Here is an 18,479-nt window from a genome sequence, read left to right as displayed (position 1 = left end):
AGAAGCCTCATCATCCCTGAACCCTGATCCCTATCTGTGAAATGAATATGATAGCAGCTCTTTCTTTATAGAATTATGAGAATTAGCTGAGAAAATGTTACATGCTTAGAGGAAAGCATAGCACATAGTCAGTGACAGATAAAACTTAGCTATTATTGACAAAAAGAGCACATCTCGTCTGCCTTTCCTACATCTTGACACAAATCAATTCTCATAGAGACTTGAGAACTCAGGCCTTACGTTATCACCCTTCTGTCCCCACGTGGCTTCCCTCTCATTCAACTATTCTGGCCAGTCAACATTGCTGGAACAGTTCCTGGATCAATCCCTGGCATGTTCCTTCAGGTACAGAGAGAAAGCATAACCCAGTATGTTTTTCTAGTCTTTACTCTTCCCATCTTTCCACAGCCCCTTTAGAAGCCTTCCAGGCCTAGTGAGCTTTTCTAAAGGACCTTGTATATAAAAGGAAATTCAATGAATTAAAATGAAATTTTACTAAAAGAAATTAAATGAGAACTTTTCACTGCTGCACAGTTCTTAGCAATCTTGGGCCCTTCTCCCATCTCTAGTTCAAACATGAACTAATTCTCCAGTCCGTAAAAAAAAAAATCAGTTCCAGGGCTGGAGAGATGGCTCACTGGTTCAGAGCACTGGCTGCTCTTGCAGAGGACCTAGGTTCAAATCCCAGCACCCACGGCTAACAACTGTCTGTAACTCCAGTTCCAGGGGATCCGATGTCCTCTTCTGACCTCCATGGGCATTGCACAACATGGGTACACTTACATACATGCAGACAATACACTCATACACATAAAGTTTTAAAAATAAATAAATCAGTTTCCTTTTCAAAACTGTCCACAGAGCAAGCCTGGGGATAAGAACTGCAATCTTCCACCCCTTTCTCTAAAGTCTAAAATCTTCCTGGGCCAACTGCCAGGAACAACTCTCAACTAGTCTGAGCCAGAGATACCAGCTCCAGGGACTCTGCTGGTGGGAGGTTCTGGCTGTCACTCTCTCTGGTCAGATTCCATTTACTCCACATTTCACAGTCCAAACCCTGCATAGCTAAATAGAACCCTTGCGCCTGCTCTCTCCCAGTAATCTAAAGTCAGGGTCTCAGCTGTCATTATTTCCTTGAAGGGGAGGGGAGGAAACACATTTGCTTATCCATCTGACAATTATCAAGCACCTACATGTGCCCTTAGCCTGTTTGATAACATGCACAACCCAGTGTAAATAGCTAGTATTAAACTTTAGGATTTGAGGTCTATGTTGGCATATGTGCTGGCTTCTATGTGATATAGTGCTTCTATGCTTTAGAGCGCCACTAAACTCTTCTGATGCCAAGTTTGTGTCAGAGTCGCTGACATCATTAGCCCTTTAGACTTGAGCAGGGAGGTAGAGAATGATCTAGAACCCAGGTGGAATCAAGGGGATGCCTTGTTCTAGTCAGTTTAGGTTATGTGCCCAGATCTCATCAATAACAGGTAGGTACGAAGTGGGAACAGTGTGAGGGAGATGGCATGAACCCTGAGAAGAGGGGTCCGGAAGTAGGCTTAGCAGAGAATTCTGAGAGCCTATAGGTATCAGAAACATAGCTTAGAAGGAGAAAGGGCACACCCCTGAGCCCTGTAGACCCTTTGGCCCACATGGGGGGTTGAGACTGGATGGCCTAAGCAGCGTCTTCTGAAATGGGAATTCATCCAGCACTGACCCTCATCCTCTTGCAGTGGGGCTCTCCAGGCAAGCCAATAGCAAAGGCTATTGACACTTCCTTGGCCTTTGACACTGGTTCCCTTATATTTCGGAGGTAAACAAAACGGGCAGACCAGTACAAAAGAAAAATACTGTTTATTTCACACAACTCCATCAAGGTCTTTTCCTCCATCTGTCCCTCCAGCCTTCAGTATACTGGCAGTGCCCCATGCTGGGGGATGGTCAGAACTTCAATGTTGGGATCTGGCCTATGAGGCAAGAAAGGAAGCTTAGGCATAGGAAGGTGACTGGTTTCCAAGAACACAAACACATCAGGCCTTTGCATTCCAAACTCAAGTGTGTTCCTCAGTTCACATGACCAAATTCTTTGCTGGACTTTGCTTGGATAAAATGCTGTGGTTAGTGCATGGTCAAAGGCTGTAGCTGATTCAGCAGGCCATAGAAAGTTCACTTAAAACAAACCATCCATACAGTTAAATCATTCTGCCCATTCTCCTGTCTTTCTGGGCCAAAAGAGCCACTGAGCTCAGACTTAATTCCAGGAACATGCTTTCAAAATAAAACCAAAATTTTCTTCAGACGCCGATGCTACCAAAAATCAAAATAACAAAATTGCCTTGCAGATTAGTGTCCAGTATAGATTAGTGGCCCAGATGCTAGCTGCTTCCTGGGGGGTCTACAGTGGGAGAGCAAGGGCAGAGTTCACAGGCCAGTGAGCCCTACTTTGGGTACACTTTAAGCATACCTTGCACCCCCACTACTTGAGAAGTCCAGCCTGCAAATGTTCAGGCCCTGGTATTGTTCTTCTGAAAGACCAATCCATCTTTGCAGCAGAGGAGGAAAATGGTTGTCCCAGCCAAGCATTGGGAAGACATATTTAGACAAAGGAGGGGTCAAGAAGATATGACCTAATTTAGACTTGTGACTCATGATTTTTTTTTCCTGCCATGGCACAGATCATCTTGCATGTCCACAGCATAAATATACCCTGTGTTATATGCTACTCCCAAGGCACCAGCTGTGACCTGCTTGGCTACCTCACAAAAAGCAACACTTCTGAGTGCATGGTATTTGGGTTAAGAGGCATGCTAAGCTGCCTGTGAGTCACTGAAGTGTGAATCGCCTTGACAAACTGCAGTACTAAGAATTCCTACTGAAAACTTGTTTACAGTAGCCCTCCTGACTGAAGTTCCATCTCATGAAGGCAGGTTGATAATCCTGACCTAGAATGCTCTCCTGCCTCCTTACTTCCCACTGTAATCCCACAGGCTTGGTTGGGTTGAATGCAGTGGAGCGTGTGTGTTGATTCAGCATATAACTCTCACCGGCAGGGCTACCAAGAGGGCCTCCATACTTGCTCTGCAGAGCCTACGTTCACTAGCAGTAAGCAGGAAAGGGAACGCAGTGCACCAGAGGAAGAGAGACTGAAAGTAGCTCTGCACCAGTAGGGGTGGTGATGCCTCCTTGTCTGAGCATCACTCAGGGTAGATCTTGTGAGGTACAGTGGTGAACAGCTGCTAAAGACCAGGCTCTGTAAGGCTAAAAGTAGTGAAGATCCAGGCACAATGGCACATGCCTGTAATCCTAGCACTTGGGAGGTGGAAGCAGGAAGATCAGGAGTTCCAGGTCATCTTCAGCTACATGGCAAGTTTGAGGTCAGCCTGGCTACATAAGATCCTGTCTCAAAAACAAAACAGATAAACAAAAAAGTAGTGAAGTGATTGATTCCTGGACCTTGTGGCCCTTTAGGGACAGTCTACACAGCAAGTCGGGTCATCCAAGCAAATGTCTTAGCTCTTTCCTGACCTCCTGGCATCACGTACTCATTTTTTTTCCTCAGTGACAGAGACCGAATCCAGAACTTTGCACATGCTAGGTAAGTACTCTACTGCTGAGCTACATTCCTCAGCCAACATACTGAATTGAAAGGGCTGTCCAGCCACAGGGAGACTCACTTAGCTGCTTGCATGAGAGTGTCTACCCTCAGAGTGCCGTGGTTGCCACCTCTAAAGGCAAAACCCATCCTGACCTGGGGCATTCTTGGCTCAGAGGAGTAATGGGGGCTTGCTCTCACACAGACTAGGTCTATGACTGAACAAAGTGAGAGGTTGCCGATACCCAAGACTCAAGTTACACAGAAAACTAGAGTTAAGGTAGCCTCCACAAAAGACCTTCCTGGGTATCATCATCTCTTTCTGGAGAGTGTCCTCCCTACCCCAGCTCCTAGCTGACTGGTTTATGGTTTAAGTTGATCCTCTGAGAAGACCCCAGTACTGGATTGGGGTCAGTATGAGCACAAGAGGAGAGTGTCAGATTCCTTCCTCATTTGTTTTTCCCAGAGCTGCCAGCTTAAGTGGGCAGTGGGAATTTTCCAAAGCTGAAAGTCCTCTCCTAACCACTCTCCTTTAGTTGAGAGATAGCCATGGACAGAGATTATATTAAAATCTGGGAAGATGGCCTTATTTGCTGAATTCCAGACCCAGGACAACTCCAGGCTGAAGAGTACTGTTGCTTCATTCCAACTTGGATTATAGAAGGAAAGGTTCTGCCTTAATGCAATTGTACCACCACCACCAAAGGAACCAGGGAAAGGAGCCCATGTGGTCTGGCACCAAGGTTTTAGGGACCTTCTGACCCTGAGGTCAGGGCATTGAGTCTGAGTAGCAAGTCATACTTTTCTCAACCTTATCTCCTTTGTCCTTAAAAGGGGTTCAGTATGCCTGTATACAAATTAGGGGACGGCAGTGTGAGCCTGTAGTTCCACTGGGTGAGTTGTCAAACTGGCACAACCATAGAAGAGGAAAGGGGAAGAGGGGGGAGAGTGCCATTGAAAACAAGAGCTAATATCCAATGGTCCCAGGAGGCTACAGCCCTGTCCCAAAGACAGAACCTTTCTGGTTCTCAACCAGAATTCACCCTTCAGAAACCATGTTAGCAAAGTGCTTCTCAAAAGGACACCACAAATCCCCTTCTTCGGCATGCCTAGCCCAGAGCACAGCCCCTCAAGCCTCCCCAGGATGTGACATACGTGGGGCAGAAGAGGCAGGCATTGACACACATGCAGACAGTAGTCTCATGACCGAGGGCAAGCACAGCTGCACATGATAGGCACTGTCATGGCAGTGACAGCTGGGTTGCCAAGGGAAGAGTAGAAAGTGCTGGAACACAGGACTGGGACAGAGCTCTAAGGGATCTGAAAGACGTTTAACTTGCTGGTGTTCTTGAGCGTCTGACGCCGATTGCAGAACCAGACCCTCACAACCTCTCGGTCATAGTTGAGCTCCTTAGCGATCTCGGTGATTTCCTGGCCTGTGGGCAGTGGGTTCTTTTCAAAATAGGCATTGAGAGCTTCTATGGCCTGTGGTGTGAAGGAAGTGCGGCGCTTGCGTTTCTTGGAGGGTTCACCACCCACAAACTCCATCAGGTTCTGCTGGCCTTCCTGGTTCCGGAGCTCTGCCTCATTCAGCCACTTCTCCAGCACTGGCTTCAGCTTCTGGGCACTCTTGGGTGTGATGTCCAGCTTCTCAAACCTGTGGAAGGGACAGACAGTGTGGCACATCTCTTCCATATACCTTACACAGAGGGCAAAGCATTACACACGGGGGCTGCTCCTCTCCTATCCAGTGTCCTCCACCTCCCTGCCCCTCCAAGCTTAGATTCCTCAGAATCTCCCCAACAAGGAGACCATGCCCACAGCCTTAGCTCAGCAGGGCAAGGACAAGCGTTTCCTAAACAACTAGTGGAGAACTTTCACCCCCAAATGACCCAAGTCATTTGAGAAATCATCTTGGGTGGCCTCCAGAAGTGAAAACTGGCCTCCTTCCACTGCCCTCTCTTAGCAGCATGGTGAAAGATGCCAGATGAGCTCGCATGGCAGGTATGGGGTGGAGGCGGGGGCTGGAAGCACGCCAGGGTATGGACTACTTGAAGACCAATACAGAACAATTTTTAAAGTTATACTACTTTCCTGGTAGGATTCCTCAATGGATTTGGGTCTTGGGTTCCCTCAAGATGAACATCCAGCTGGGCATAGTGGCACACACCTTTATTTCCAGCATTTGGGAGACAGAGGCAGGTGGATCTCTGTGAGATTGAGGCCAGCCTTGTCTACATAGTGAGTTCGAGGCCAGCTGGGGCTGCAGGGAGACCCTGTCTCAAAAAGACAGAGAGAGAGAGAGAGAGAGAGAGAGAGAGAGAGAGAGAGAGAGAAAGCTAAATGTTTACAATTAGATTTACTTCAGAGAACCCTAGAAAGCCTTGGTCAGTCTTTGGCTAGTCCAAGTGTCAATGTCCCCCTCAGGACAGTCTTTCTTACCTGGAAGGAGCCAGGAACGAGGGAAAACGTGAAAAGGGTCAGATGCCTAGGTCCCTATGAGAGTTGGTGGTGGCACTGAGCAGGCCCTGACTTTATCCAAGACAGTCTCACTCACCGGCAGATGGCTGATTGGCTATAGGCAGGACCTTCTGTCGCTGTCAAAGCCTGGCCCACCTGGGTCTGTGTAAGGCCCAGGGAGAGCCGCCGAATCTTAAAATTCTTGGCAAACTCCCGAATCTCTTCTAAGTTGATCCCATCCTCATCCAGACTCGGATTGTGAGGCTCTAGACCAGAGGGAAGGACCGGGGATGAATGTATACAATGGGAATGGGAATGTCACTATTTATCTGGCCCTAGATCTAGATAGGTCTAGATGGGTCTAGACTGGTGCAGTGTGAGGGATGAGAACACTTATCAAAAAACCCTCATCTTCCCTGTCTCCTAAACAAGCAAGACTTGCAGAAAAGGGCCTGGAACAACCTATTCAGAGAGTCTACTTTCAGGTTCTCCCAGCTCAAACTGCTGAGCCTCCCCCATGCTCTTTACTCCTGTCCCAAGTACAACTGTTGATCATCTGCATTCCTTCAGACTGGGTGAGAGCTCACAGAGCTAGCCAGTGGTGTAGCCACTCGGAGAAGCAACCCAACAACCAGCTGAGCAGCCTCCACTTTCATCGCACTCAGAACCAACTCAACAGGAACAGGATTAAGTCATCTCTTGCTTCGTGTAGTAGTACACGCCTTTAACCCCAGAACTTGGAAGGCAGAAGTAGGAGGATCTGTGTGTCTGAGGCCAACCTGGTTTACATACTGAGTTCCAGGCCAGCTGGGCTCCAAGGAGACCCCATCTCAAACCAAAAAAAGGGGTTATCTCTTGGGGCTGGCAAGATGGCTGAGTGGATAAAGGCACTTGCTACCAAACTTGAGGATCAGAGTTCAATCCCTGGGAACCACAGGGACAAGATAGAAGTAAAGAACTGACTCCCACAAGTTGTCCTCTGCCCTCCACAGACATACAGGGGATGCAGGTGCCCTGTCTCTCACTAAATAAATAAATGTTAAAAAAAATTATTTCTAAAGAAAGTCATTTCTTCACTTTGGGACTCTAACTGATTTATTTGAGACAGGGTCTCTATGTTGCCAGGGCTGGCCTTAAGCTCCTGGGCTAAAAGAATCATCAGCCCCCTGAGTAGTTGGGACCTCAGATACATACCAGGTACCCCAGATCCACATTCCTCTTCCAAGAATCACTTACTAGACACCAACTGGCTGACTGTGGGGGTCTCTGAGCAGGTGATTGGGATGGGAGTTGAGGCAGATGGCTTGACTGCTGGGGCTGAACTGGCGATGACCATGGCAGGCTGGGGCACAGCTGGTGTGGGCTGGATAGGCTGTACCTATGAGAAGAGAGACAAGCCCCCATTTCCCTTTGCCAAACTCAGGGGGTCAGAATCCCTGGGTAGATCAACAAGAGGGCAGAAATGGGCATGAAATCCTGAAGCACCCAGCACATTCCCATCTGTGCCCACAAAAAAAAGCAGGACTATGGGGGCTGGAGAGATGGCTCAGCAGTTAAGAACACTGCTAGGTCTTGCAGAGGACCAGGGATCAGCTACCAGCACCCACATGGCAGTCAACTATGGTCCATTAACTCCAGTTCCAATGTCCTCTTCTGACCTCCACAGGCATTGTACAACATGGGTGTACTTACATACATGCAGACAAAACACTTGTTTATATACATAAAATAAAAATAAATAATTTTTTTTGGTCTTTTTGAGACAGGGTCTCCCTGTAGCCCCAGCTGACCTGGAACTCATTATGTAGACCAGGCTGGCCTTGAACTCACAGAGATCTGCCTGCCTCTGCCTCCTGAGTGCTGGGACTAAAGGCGTGAGCCACCGTGCCTGTCTAAAAATAAATATTTTAAAAAGCAGGACTGGGGGGCTGGAGAGATGGCTCAGGGGTTAAAAGCACTGGTTGCTCTTGCAGAGAACCCGGGTTCGATTCCCAGTACCTACATGGTGGCTAACAACCATCCATAACTCCAGTTCCAGGAGATCTGACATCCTCTTCTGACCTCTGCTGGGATTGCACAACACGGGTGCACTTACACACATACAGGCAATACACTCATACACATAAAATAAAAATAATAAATAAAAAAATTTTAAAGCAGGACTAGAAGCTGCCTACTAATACCCACTCAGGATAAACTGGTCTTGTGCCCTCTCTGACTGATCTTGAACTCCTGATCCTCCTGCCTCCATCTCCCAAGTGCTGGGACTACAGAAATGTACTACAACATTGCTTGATTTCTCTCTCTTTCTCTCTCTCTCGCTCTCTCTCTCTCTCTCTCTCTCTCTTTTTCTCACCCTTCCCCTCCCTCCCTCCCTCCCTTGCGCGCACGTGTGTGGTGTGTTTGCATGTCTTTATGCATGTTTATTTGCATGTCCTTATGCATGTTTGTTTGCATGTGTGTGTGTGTGGGTGCATGTGTGCATGAGTGTAGAGGCCAGAGGCTGACACTAGGAGGGTCTCTCAGTTGAACACAGAGCTCACTTATATGGCTAGTTTGGCTAGTAGCTTGCCCTGGGGTCCTCTGTCTGTGCCTTCTGAGCAGTGGAATAACAGGTGACTTTCCCACCCACCCAGCACTTACCTGGGAGTCAAACCCCAGTCCTCACACTTGCACATCAAGCACCTTATGCACTGAGCCATCTCCCCAGGCCCCACAGTCTGATTTCTACATTAAAAATATTTTATTTATTATTTTTATTTTATGTGTATGAGTGTATTGTCTACATGTGTGTAAGTGCACCTGTGTTGTGCAATGTATTCGAAGGTCAGAAGAGGGCAGTGGATCTCCTGTAACTGGTGTTACAGACAGTTGTTAGCTACCATGTGGGTGCTGGGAATCGAACCTGGGTTACCACAGTCTGATTTCTACATTAAAAATATTTTATTTATTATTTTTATTTTATGTGTATGAGTGTATTGTCTACATGTGTGTAAGTGCACCTGTGTTGTGCAATGTATTCGAAGGTCAGAAGAGGGCAGTGGATCTCCTGTAACTGGTGTTACAGACAGTTGTTAGCTACCATGTGGGTGCTGGGAATCGAACCTGGATTATCTGCAAGAGCAGCCAGTATTCTTAACTGCTGAGCCATCTCTCCAGCCCTGATTTATACTTTTTTAAAAATTCATTTATTTTAGCTGGGCATGGTGGTGCATGCCTTTAATCCCAGCACTCAAGAGGCACAGGCAGGTGGATCTCTGTGAATTTGAGGCCAGCCTGGTCTACATAGCCAGTTCCAGATCAGTTGGGTCTACAGGGAGACCCTGTCTCAAAAAGACAAAAAAATCATGTATTTTTATTTATGAGTATTGCACATGAAGTTCTGCTCATGAAGTTCTGCCCATGAAGGCCAGAACAGAGCATCAGATTTCCTGGAACAGGAATCACAGACAGTTCTGAGCTGCCATGTGGGTGCTGGGAACCAAACCTGGGTCCTCTGCAATAGCAGCCTGAGCTCTTAACTGCTGAGCTCTTTCTCCAGTCCTAATTTTTACTTTTTAGATGACATATAATGTTGAAATTTGGATTAAAGTTATATATCTTATTTATGACCAGGAGAAACTATAAATATATGAAATTAGCATTATTATTATTATTTAAAAACAAATACAAGCAAACTCAAAAGCTTTTTAGGAAGTGCAGGTTTTATCAGAATTTTCTATTTCCTGCATTGTCTCCCGATAGCTCTCAAATCTATTCCTTCATCCCGAGAACCTTAGTACAGAGCTCTTTGACTCTCTTTGACTAGAACTGCCAGGGCAGAGGGAACAGTGGTCAAGCATTTGACCTTCATGAGCAAGGTCCTGAGTTTGATCCCCAATACCACCAAGAAAAAGACAAACTTAAACTGCTACTAACAGGTCACAAAAATTCAAGTCTCACAATAGCCTGATTCTTGTATCCACCAAGATAACAGAGGGTTTTTTAATGCACACCTGATAAGCCATTTAAAACCCATGAGCAGCTCCCCTTTTCCTGGTGACAGTGAGAACGGTAAGAAATGTCATTTGCCAAGTGCTAATTGTATACCAAGGTGTCAGCTGCTTATGTATAACATTCATGTGGCAGAACACTGATTAGCTTCCAGTTCTGATTCACAAAAAGCCTTGACCTGCTACACTCAAGTAGGCACTTTTTTTTTTTTCCGAGACAGGGTCCTATAACCTAGGCTGGCATTGAACTCCCTATGTAGTCCAGGCTGGCCAAACTTGGGATGTCCCTACCTTCTCTTCCTGAATGCTGAGATCATAGATGTGCACTACCACACATAACCAAAGTAGGGATGCTTAGAATCCTTGTTACACAGTTGAGGCTAAGGGATGATTTACAAAGCTTGGAAGCAGCAATATTCAATACTGGACAACCATGGGCCTCAATGTACCTGGGAACTTTGCACATCCTTGGGTCCTACTTTAGATCTATTGGAAAAGAGACTTCATCCTGACAAGCCCTGCAGGAGATTCTGATGAGCAAGTCTGAGAACCATGCTCTAGCATACTGTTCTTGCTCCAGTTCCCCAAAGACAGAACACTCTCACATCCAACTCGTCCCTTCTTTATGGAGCCATCCTGACTTCTGGTTTGTCAGGGCTTCCTTCGTGGAGCACCAAAGGACTTAGTCATGCCCCGTCATCGCCTTTATCACACTGACTTGTTATATTTCCAACACTGAGCTACGTAAGGCTGGCAAGCACATCTTAGTCATCTTTCTATCATTAGCACATGGAATATAATAGGGACTCAGAATCTCTTCAGGAATGGAAACAGAAATGAAGTTAAAGCCCCGGTGCCGAGAGAGTCAGTGTGTGTGTGTGCGCGCATGCGCATGCATGTGTGTGTCTAGGGTAGGAGGGGTACAGAATTACTCTCCCAGGACTTTTCCAGCCGTTTGTTCAACCTGAGACTGATTCAGGTCCAGTCTGTTTGGACTACTCACCCCCCACTGTCTCCAAAATAGACATTTTGGTGTGTGGTGGAGATAGGACTGCGTGTGAATGCGGTTTCCCTGGGCAGGGCATGTGTAAACTCACATAGGCCTTCTACTGGGGGAGCTCTCCTCACTTTTGAGAGGTACCCTGTTCTTGCAGAAGTCTCAGAGGGAAGCAGCTATGCTAGATAGCATTGCCTTTCCCTGCCCACCCACACCCCCAGCCCTAGTACCTCACTCTTAGCAGGGGACTCCGGTGTACTTGACTTCCGGACAGCCATGGGCTGAGGCAGGGGACTGCTGGCTAGGGTTGCGATCACCTGGCCCTGAGCATTCAGCAAGAGCTGGGGAGTCACGGCTTGGACCTGCAGGCTCTGCGCTGGTGCTGGAGTCGCCACACTAGCTGAGTTCACTAGCCATGGAAGTGTTCCAATAACCTGAGAGGAAATAAGGCATGGGCCCCAAGGGTGAGGGTGGCACCCAGTTCTACCACCAACCAGAATTCCAACAGCAGCAGGGAAAGAAACTAACTGGGAGAAATCATTTAAGCCCTCTGGCCTGTTTCCTCAATAAAGGATTCAGCCTAGGGGTTTCTTTATTCTGTCCCAAGAGCTGCAGTGTAGCAGGTCAAGGCTTTTTGTGAATCAGAGAACTGGAAGCTAATCACTGTTCTGCCACATTTTAGCTATGAGGTTTAATATTTCTGAACTTCATCCTTTTCTCCTGTAAAACAAAAATTTCCTCTCTGATAGATTTGTACTCAAAACAAAGTGAAACAATATACAAGAAAGGACCTAGCAAGAGCCTGGCTACAAAGTGGTTGCCCTGCAAATCGAATCAGTGCTGTGCCCTCTTTGTGTTTCTATGACCCTTAAACCAAGTTCTCTCTGGCCAGTCACCCCACAGCCCTCACCCCTCAGCCCTGGCTTTGAACACTTGCCTGTCCCTGAGCATTGGTGAGGATCTGACTGCTGATCCCTGGCATGCTGGGAATGGCGTTGGTAATGACTGGAGCTGTAGTAAGGGAGCCCAGGATCTGGGTCTGTCCCCCGAGGGAAGCAGCACTGATCTGTGGGTGGAGGAAGAGCCATGCTCAGAAGCTAAGAGGTAAGAAAGAGACCAGAGAGAGGGAGGAGGGCTCAGGGTACTGGTGGGCAGAGGTGAATGTGGGCTCCAGGCCCATGTCCACTGGTTGAATATTCAAAGCTAGGTAAAGGATACAAGGGGATGGTGGGGAAGGGAACACAGTCACAGAACACAGTAACTCTGGTTAAAATCTTTCCAGCTAGGTCTGTGAGGCTAGTAGAAGGGCCAGACTAGAAGGACAAATGTGGTCCCAGTCACACCTTACAGCTCTACCCCAGGCCAGGAGCCACAATGGCTAGATACCAGCATGAAGCTGTGAACCTCCCGCAGCTCACAAGTCTGCCATTCCTATGCATCCCACCCCCAAAGCTGGTCCAGTGGTTCAGGTTCTTGAGAATCTGCCTGGGGCCTCTTGGCAGAGGTGGTTTGCTTTAGTCTGGGTCTGACAGCGGCAAGGAGAAGACCTCAGAAGGAGCCCATGTTTGCTGATGTGTTGGAAAGGACTGTATTGAAAGGGCTGTATTCAAGGGGCTGGGCCGCCACTGTAGGGGTCAGTTCCACCCTTGACCCAAGATTTGGTCCATCCCTGGTCAGCTCTGGGTGAGGGCAGCAGCTTACGATCCCTGGGCTAAATGCGAAGCCTGCAGGCTGGACGGTGATCTGTGAGGTGGTGTCCACCGGCTTGGGAGTGGGCGCAGCACCAGGAGCAGCAGTGGGTTGTGGGAGGATGGCAGGTGTTGTCTGCAGCAGCGGCTGAGTCTGAAATAGCGTCTGGGGCTGCGCTGGTGGTCGGGGCTGGGTGGGCAAGGAGGCCTGGACTGGTGGGGCAGCTTGTACGGGTGTCGAGAGAGCGGTGTTCAACATGGCAGCTGCTACGGAGCAAGGTAGAGACAGAGGTGCTCAAACACCTAGCCACGGCCCAGCATGGCTCCAGTCCCAAGGGATCTGGCACAAGAACCACAGGGGGTTGGGGGCAGTGGGCATGGGGCAGCTGCAATTCCCTTGATTCTTGAAGGGCTGACACATGCCAACATCTCTCATCCCCCCTCCCTTGGGTCAGTAGACATGTCGGTTCAAGAACCAGATGTCCAGTCTTCTTGCAGTCCTTCTTTGGAGGCTGGTCATTGGGTGAATTCTGGCGTGGGGGAAGGGGCGGTCTCAAGAAGCTGGCTGGAGGAAGGCCTGCTGACCAGCCTTAAGAGTCCCAAAGTGGTGTAGCGGCTCTGTGCCTGGGTGCTAGGACACTGGATCCAGACTCCAGGGTTGTTGCCCTGGGTGGGCCGTGGGTTCTGAGTCCAACATGGTAAGCACACGTGCAGGGGTGGTAGTGTAGGGTGGTGGGGGCCTGCTGCAGTCCTGGGGAGAGTTGCCGTTACCTTGGAGACCAGCTAAAGGTGGCTTGAAAATTCCCCCCGTAGGAGAAGCAGCGGTCAGTCCTGGGAGGGCAGCCACAGTTGCTGTAGGAATTGTCCACACGGCCAGCCCCTGCTGCCCAGCCACTTGACCTGCAATACTGATGGGGATAAGAAGAGGTTGAGTAACTGCCCCTGCTGGAACCATAACTCCTGTCAGAACTGTGGCTAAGTTTTCCTGAGTCAAGACCTGCAAAAGCAAACGAGATTTCAAAAAGAAAAGAAAAAATAAAAAAAAAAATCAACATCCACAGCGCAAACACTGGGTCTCTTGGACCCAGCTGAGCACAAACAAGCATTCTGAGGGCAGTGGGGAAAAGGCCAGAAGAGGGCAAGAAAAGCCAAGCCCCAACCAAAGGCCTAACCCTGCGGTGCCTGGATCAGACTATCCTGCCTGCAGAGAAGTTGCCCAAATCAGGACGAGGCCCATTTGGGCATAGGGTGCACAGGTCTTTTCAACCCACTATCTGATGCCTGTTAACCTTCCCTGGGCCCTTGCTGGCATGACCAGTGTTTTGTGGCCAGGGAACAGGGACCAGAGGCTGCAATCAAGTGGTCAGGGACCCACAGAGGCCTCCAAGAAACTCTGGAGGAGGACATCCTTGACTAGATGCCTTGGAGGTCAGTGCATGGAGCAGAGGTCACCCTGGCTCTGATGGCCTGCAGGGTCTGCAGGCAGCTTGTTAGTGCTGGAGCTGTTCTCTAACTTAACTGAGAACTCTTCAACGCATCTGCTGGAGGGGCTGTCAAAGGTGTTCACTCATTTCATCATCAGATAAAGCACAAATTCTTGCAGTGTGAAAGATTTAACACCAACCCTCTGGACCCAAGGAGACTGTCCCACAAACACAGATCCTCTTTTCCAATGGGCCTAATCTGGGGCAGGGGAAAGCTAGGGATATCTAGTAAGAAGATGACCTTCCTCAAGCCACAGCCCTTTCCCTGTTCTGCCTCATGCAGTTCCAGACCACATGACCACCCCATGCTTGTTCCTGCCCACTGCCCTCTGTCCAGCTCCCTGGCATAGTCCTTACCTGAGGGGCAGCTTGTACAGTCAGTGGTGTCAGGGTCTGTGATGCCTGAGGCTGACTTGGGGCTTGACTGAAGGTGGCCATTGCAGGGGCAGGACTTGGAGGGATCCCCGGCAGCGACTTCACTTCACATGGCATTGAGAGAAAGGAGGACAAGGAATGAGCCTGTGAGTGGACAGGTGACTAGAGGAGAGGATTTTGTCTGCAGCCCAAAGTGGCAAATCCAGCCCCGTGTTGTATTTTCACATAGGCAAAGATCAGTTGGTGGCCTTCTCTTATGCATGAAGCAGTCTCCCCAGTGCTAGTAGTGAACGTATGAAGCTAGGGAGCCCTGGACCAGCCCTCTTCCCACATCTAGAGGAAGGAAATGCAGGTTTTTGTTCAGCTGGCTCTCAGCCCTTCATTGCCTGGCTCTATAGGACACTGACCTACTATATAGCAGTCAAGGAGCCTGAAGCAAACATAAGGCAGGAAGAGAAGAAGCCAAACTTGGCAAGAGCAGCCAGCAACTGAATTGTTCTTTATCCCACATGCAGATGACTTTTTTAGGTGCAAAAAGTGCTGTCTTAGAGAAGGAACAGGAGGCCTTGCAGTGCAAAATCCCTGAAAATTGGATGTATCTTTGCCACACTACGATGTCTCAGAAGCTCTCCAGGCCAGCTAATTTTTTTCTGCGATTCTCTGAGGTCCAAAGTCAAGAACAGGCAGGTTGGTGGCGCACACCTTTAATCCCAGCACTCAGGAGGCAGAGGTAGGAGGGTCTCTATGAGATCCCAGGCCAGCCTGGTCTATATAGGGAGTTCCAGGCCAGTTGGGGCTCCAGAGAAACCCTGTCTCAAGACAAACAAACAAACAAACAAAAACACAAAACACTCATACAAAGTCAAGAACAGTTTCTATGGATTTCCAAAAGAACTTTCCATAAACTGCAGCCTTTCGCCTCCTCTTACTTGACTAATTCAGAAATTGGGGTACCCTGCCAGGAAACTTCATCACAGCCACAAAGCAGTGAGACAAGAATTACAATTTTGTAATTCAGACAATAAAAGTATTCTAAGGCTGGGAATATAACACGGGGGTAGAGTGCTTGCCAGGCATGCATAAGGCCTTAGCTTCAATCTCCAGCTCTGCAAAACACAAAACAGAATCTAGTTCTTGGGTGGTGGATGTGGGATTGTTCAGTGGCTTCTTAATTCTGGCTGGGAAGGTGTTTCTAGAATTTAATCCAGGTCTACTAAATCAGGAGTAGAGACCAGTAAGTTCTCCTCGCTCCCTTTTTTAAAGTTCATCTTTGATCAGCACTCAGCATAGTGAGAAACACGGAATTAGATGTCTTTAAAGGTAAGTCCAACTCTGCAGTCCCAGCTTATGTTTTCGTTAGGAAGGGCTTCAACCTAACCAATACTGTACAGTTCCCAGGACATCATCATTAAACCCAGAAAGTGTAAAGAACTAAAGAAACATACACACAGCACAGGCCTTACAAAATAGAAAAAGAAGCTGGGCGTGGTGGCGCACGCCTTTAATCCCAGCACTTGGGAAGCAGAGACAGGCTACAGGGAGACCCTGTCTCAAAAAAACAAAACAAAACAAAAAAAACCCCAAAAACAAAAAACAAAAAACAAACCCCAAACAAAACATAAGGAGAATATGAACATATGAACAATTAAAGAATTTTGTTGGACATAGTGTGATGAAACATAAGAGGAAAGAGAGAAGCCGGGCATGGTAGTGCACACCTTTAGTCCTGGAACTCACTATGTAGACCAGGCTGGCCTTGAACTCACGGAAATCTGCCTGCCTCTGCCTCCTGAGTGCTGGGACTCAGCATTCAGGGACTGGTAAGATGACTCCGCAGGTAAGAGCACTTGCCACCAAGCCTGAAGACCTGAGTTCGATCCCTGAAACCCACAGGGTAGAGGGAGAGAACCAACTCTTGAATGTTGTCCTCTGACCTCCTCACACACACCACAGCATGTTTGTACACACACACACGCACACAGCACACATAAATAAATATATATAATTAAATAAATAAATAGAGAAAATGGGAATGTGATAACTGATTAAAGCTTACCAAGCTAAAGAAATGAAACACTCATTTTATTAGGGCATAGTTCCAAAGTAGCAACATAGACGGGCCTCTAATCTCAGTCAGGAGTCTGAGGCAGGAGAATAGAGAATTCAAAGTGAGCTCAAGGCCAGTTTGAGCTTGGTGGTGCATGCCCATAATCTCAGTACTTGGGAGGTAGAGGCAGGAGGATCAGTAATACAAGGCCAGCCTCAGCTACATAGTGAGCTAGAGGGCAGCCTGGGTTTCATGAAGTGCTAGCTCAAAAATACAAAACCAACCAAACAACAAAAAAACCAGAACCATGGAGATCTACGAAATCTTGCAGAAAGACTAAACTCAGAAGCACCAACGAAGTACCTGTTTTGCCACAGCACCCTCTAGTTTAATTTAGCTAGTTTTCATTGTTTTTCTTTTTTTTTTTTTTTTTTTTTTTTTTTTTTTTTTTGGCTCTTTGACAGGGTCTCCCTGTAGCCCCAGCTGGCCTGGTACTCGCTGTGTAGATCAAGCTGGCCTCAATCTCATAGACCTTGTGCACCACCACGCCTGGCTTGATTTTTTTTCTTTTTTTTTAATTTTCTTTTTTTCTTTTTTTATTTTTTATTCTACATGTATGCGTGTATTGCCTGCATGTAGGTAAGTACACCTGTGTCATGCAGTGCCCACGGAGGTCAGAAGATGCTGTTGGATCCCCTGGGACTGGAGTTATGGACAGTTGTTAGCTGCCATGTAGGTGCTGGGATTTGAACCCAGGTCTTCTGCAAGAACAACCAGTGTTCTTAACCGCTGAGCCATCTCTCCAGCCCCAACTTGCTTTGTTTTTTGACTTGAGACAAGCTGTCATCCGGGAGCCCAGGCTGGTCTTGAACTTAGGTGGGCCGTGACTCCTCGCTCCTCAGCTTCCCAAGTGTTCCACATGCTGGGATTGTTGGCATGCTCTGTATACTTGACTCCAGCTTTATCACTGTCCTTTTCTTTTTTCTTGTCTCAAACTCCAGATATAGTTGAGGATGACTGAACTCATGATGCTCCTGCCTCCACATCCCAAGTGCTGGAATTACAACGGTGTACCAACACATCCAGTTTTATGTGGTTGGGGGATTGAACCCAGAGCCTGGTGCAGACTGGACAAGCGTTCTAGCTATAAGCAAATTCTCAGTCCTTTTTCACTTCTACTTCTGGCTTAACAGACAGCAGCACCTTGAAACCAATTGCTTCTCTTCATATTGCTATGTCAACAAATAGTTCTTTTTTTCCTGAGACAAAGTCTCACACTATACCCATGCTATCCTGGAACTCACCATGTAGCTCAAGCTGGTCTCAAACTCATGGTTATCCCCCTGCCTCAACCTCTTTAGTGCTAGGATTACAGGCATGTGTCACAACATTAGCTTCAAAATAATTTAGCTTCAAAAGGAATTTTAGTGGACTACACCATGAAGAAAAAAATAAGGATCGGTACAAAGATGTTCAAAGAGTTACTGCTTATGAGAATGAAAAAAAAAGTGAGACTAGCCAAAATCAGAAGCAGGTATGTGAGTCCACTTCTGGGCACATGAAAGAGCACAGGGAGCATCTCCTACTCCAGAGTCCACCCTCCAGCCATAAGCATAAAAATGCACATATGTGACAAAGCGACAAGGATTGGATGGTATGTTAGACTGACTTGAGTCACTAGATTCTTTTTCTTCCCAAAAAAGTTTCCTATTATTTAGTTTCTTTTAATAACATGAATCCTTCTTAACATGACATACACAGACACAGACACAGACACACACATACACACAGACACACACACACACACACACACAGAGAGAAAGAGAAAGGTTCCATCAGCCTTAGAT

The 18,479-nt window shown here is 47.6% G+C and overlaps 1 protein-coding gene across 9 annotated transcripts in view; it reads right to left on the bottom strand.

Moving 5' to 3' along the window:
- Positions 1 to 1,832: 1,832 nt before the first annotated feature.
- Pou6f1 (POU class 6 homeobox 1) overlaps positions 1,833 to 18,479 on the bottom strand; it is a 32,817-nt gene continuing 16,170 nt past the window's right edge. For 7 of the 9 annotated variants that reach the window (XM_029566876.1, XM_029566873.1, XM_029566869.1 and 4 more), the window contains 8 exons: positions 14,568 to 14,689; positions 13,498 to 13,723; positions 12,740 to 12,993; positions 11,976 to 12,104; positions 11,269 to 11,472; positions 7,286 to 7,427; positions 6,147 to 6,315; positions 1,833 to 5,246 (listed from right to left, as the gene is read on the bottom strand). In XM_029566876.1, coding sequence (XP_029422736.1) covers positions 4,901 to 5,246; positions 6,147 to 6,315; positions 7,286 to 7,427; positions 11,269 to 11,472; positions 11,976 to 12,104; positions 12,740 to 12,993; positions 13,498 to 13,723; positions 14,568 to 14,689 — 1,592 coding nt within the window. In that variant the 3' untranslated portion in view covers positions 1,833 to 4,900. The remainder of the gene's footprint in view (positions 5,247 to 6,146; positions 6,316 to 7,285; positions 7,428 to 11,268; positions 11,473 to 11,975; positions 12,105 to 12,739; positions 12,994 to 13,497; positions 13,724 to 14,567; positions 14,690 to 18,479) is intronic. The other 2 variants (XR_003850599.1, XM_029566870.1) reach the window with 2 other exon arrangements.

The sequence above is a fragment of the Nannospalax galili genome, unplaced genomic scaffold (genome assembly GCF_000622305.1).
Source record: "Nannospalax galili isolate Female #2095 unplaced genomic scaffold, S.galili_v1.0 scaffold979, whole genome shotgun sequence".
Classification (NCBI taxonomy): domain Eukaryota; kingdom Metazoa; phylum Chordata; class Mammalia; order Rodentia; family Spalacidae; genus Nannospalax; species Nannospalax galili.
Note: the sequence above shows the minus strand (reverse complement) of the source record. Positions and strands in the feature narration are given on the sequence as shown.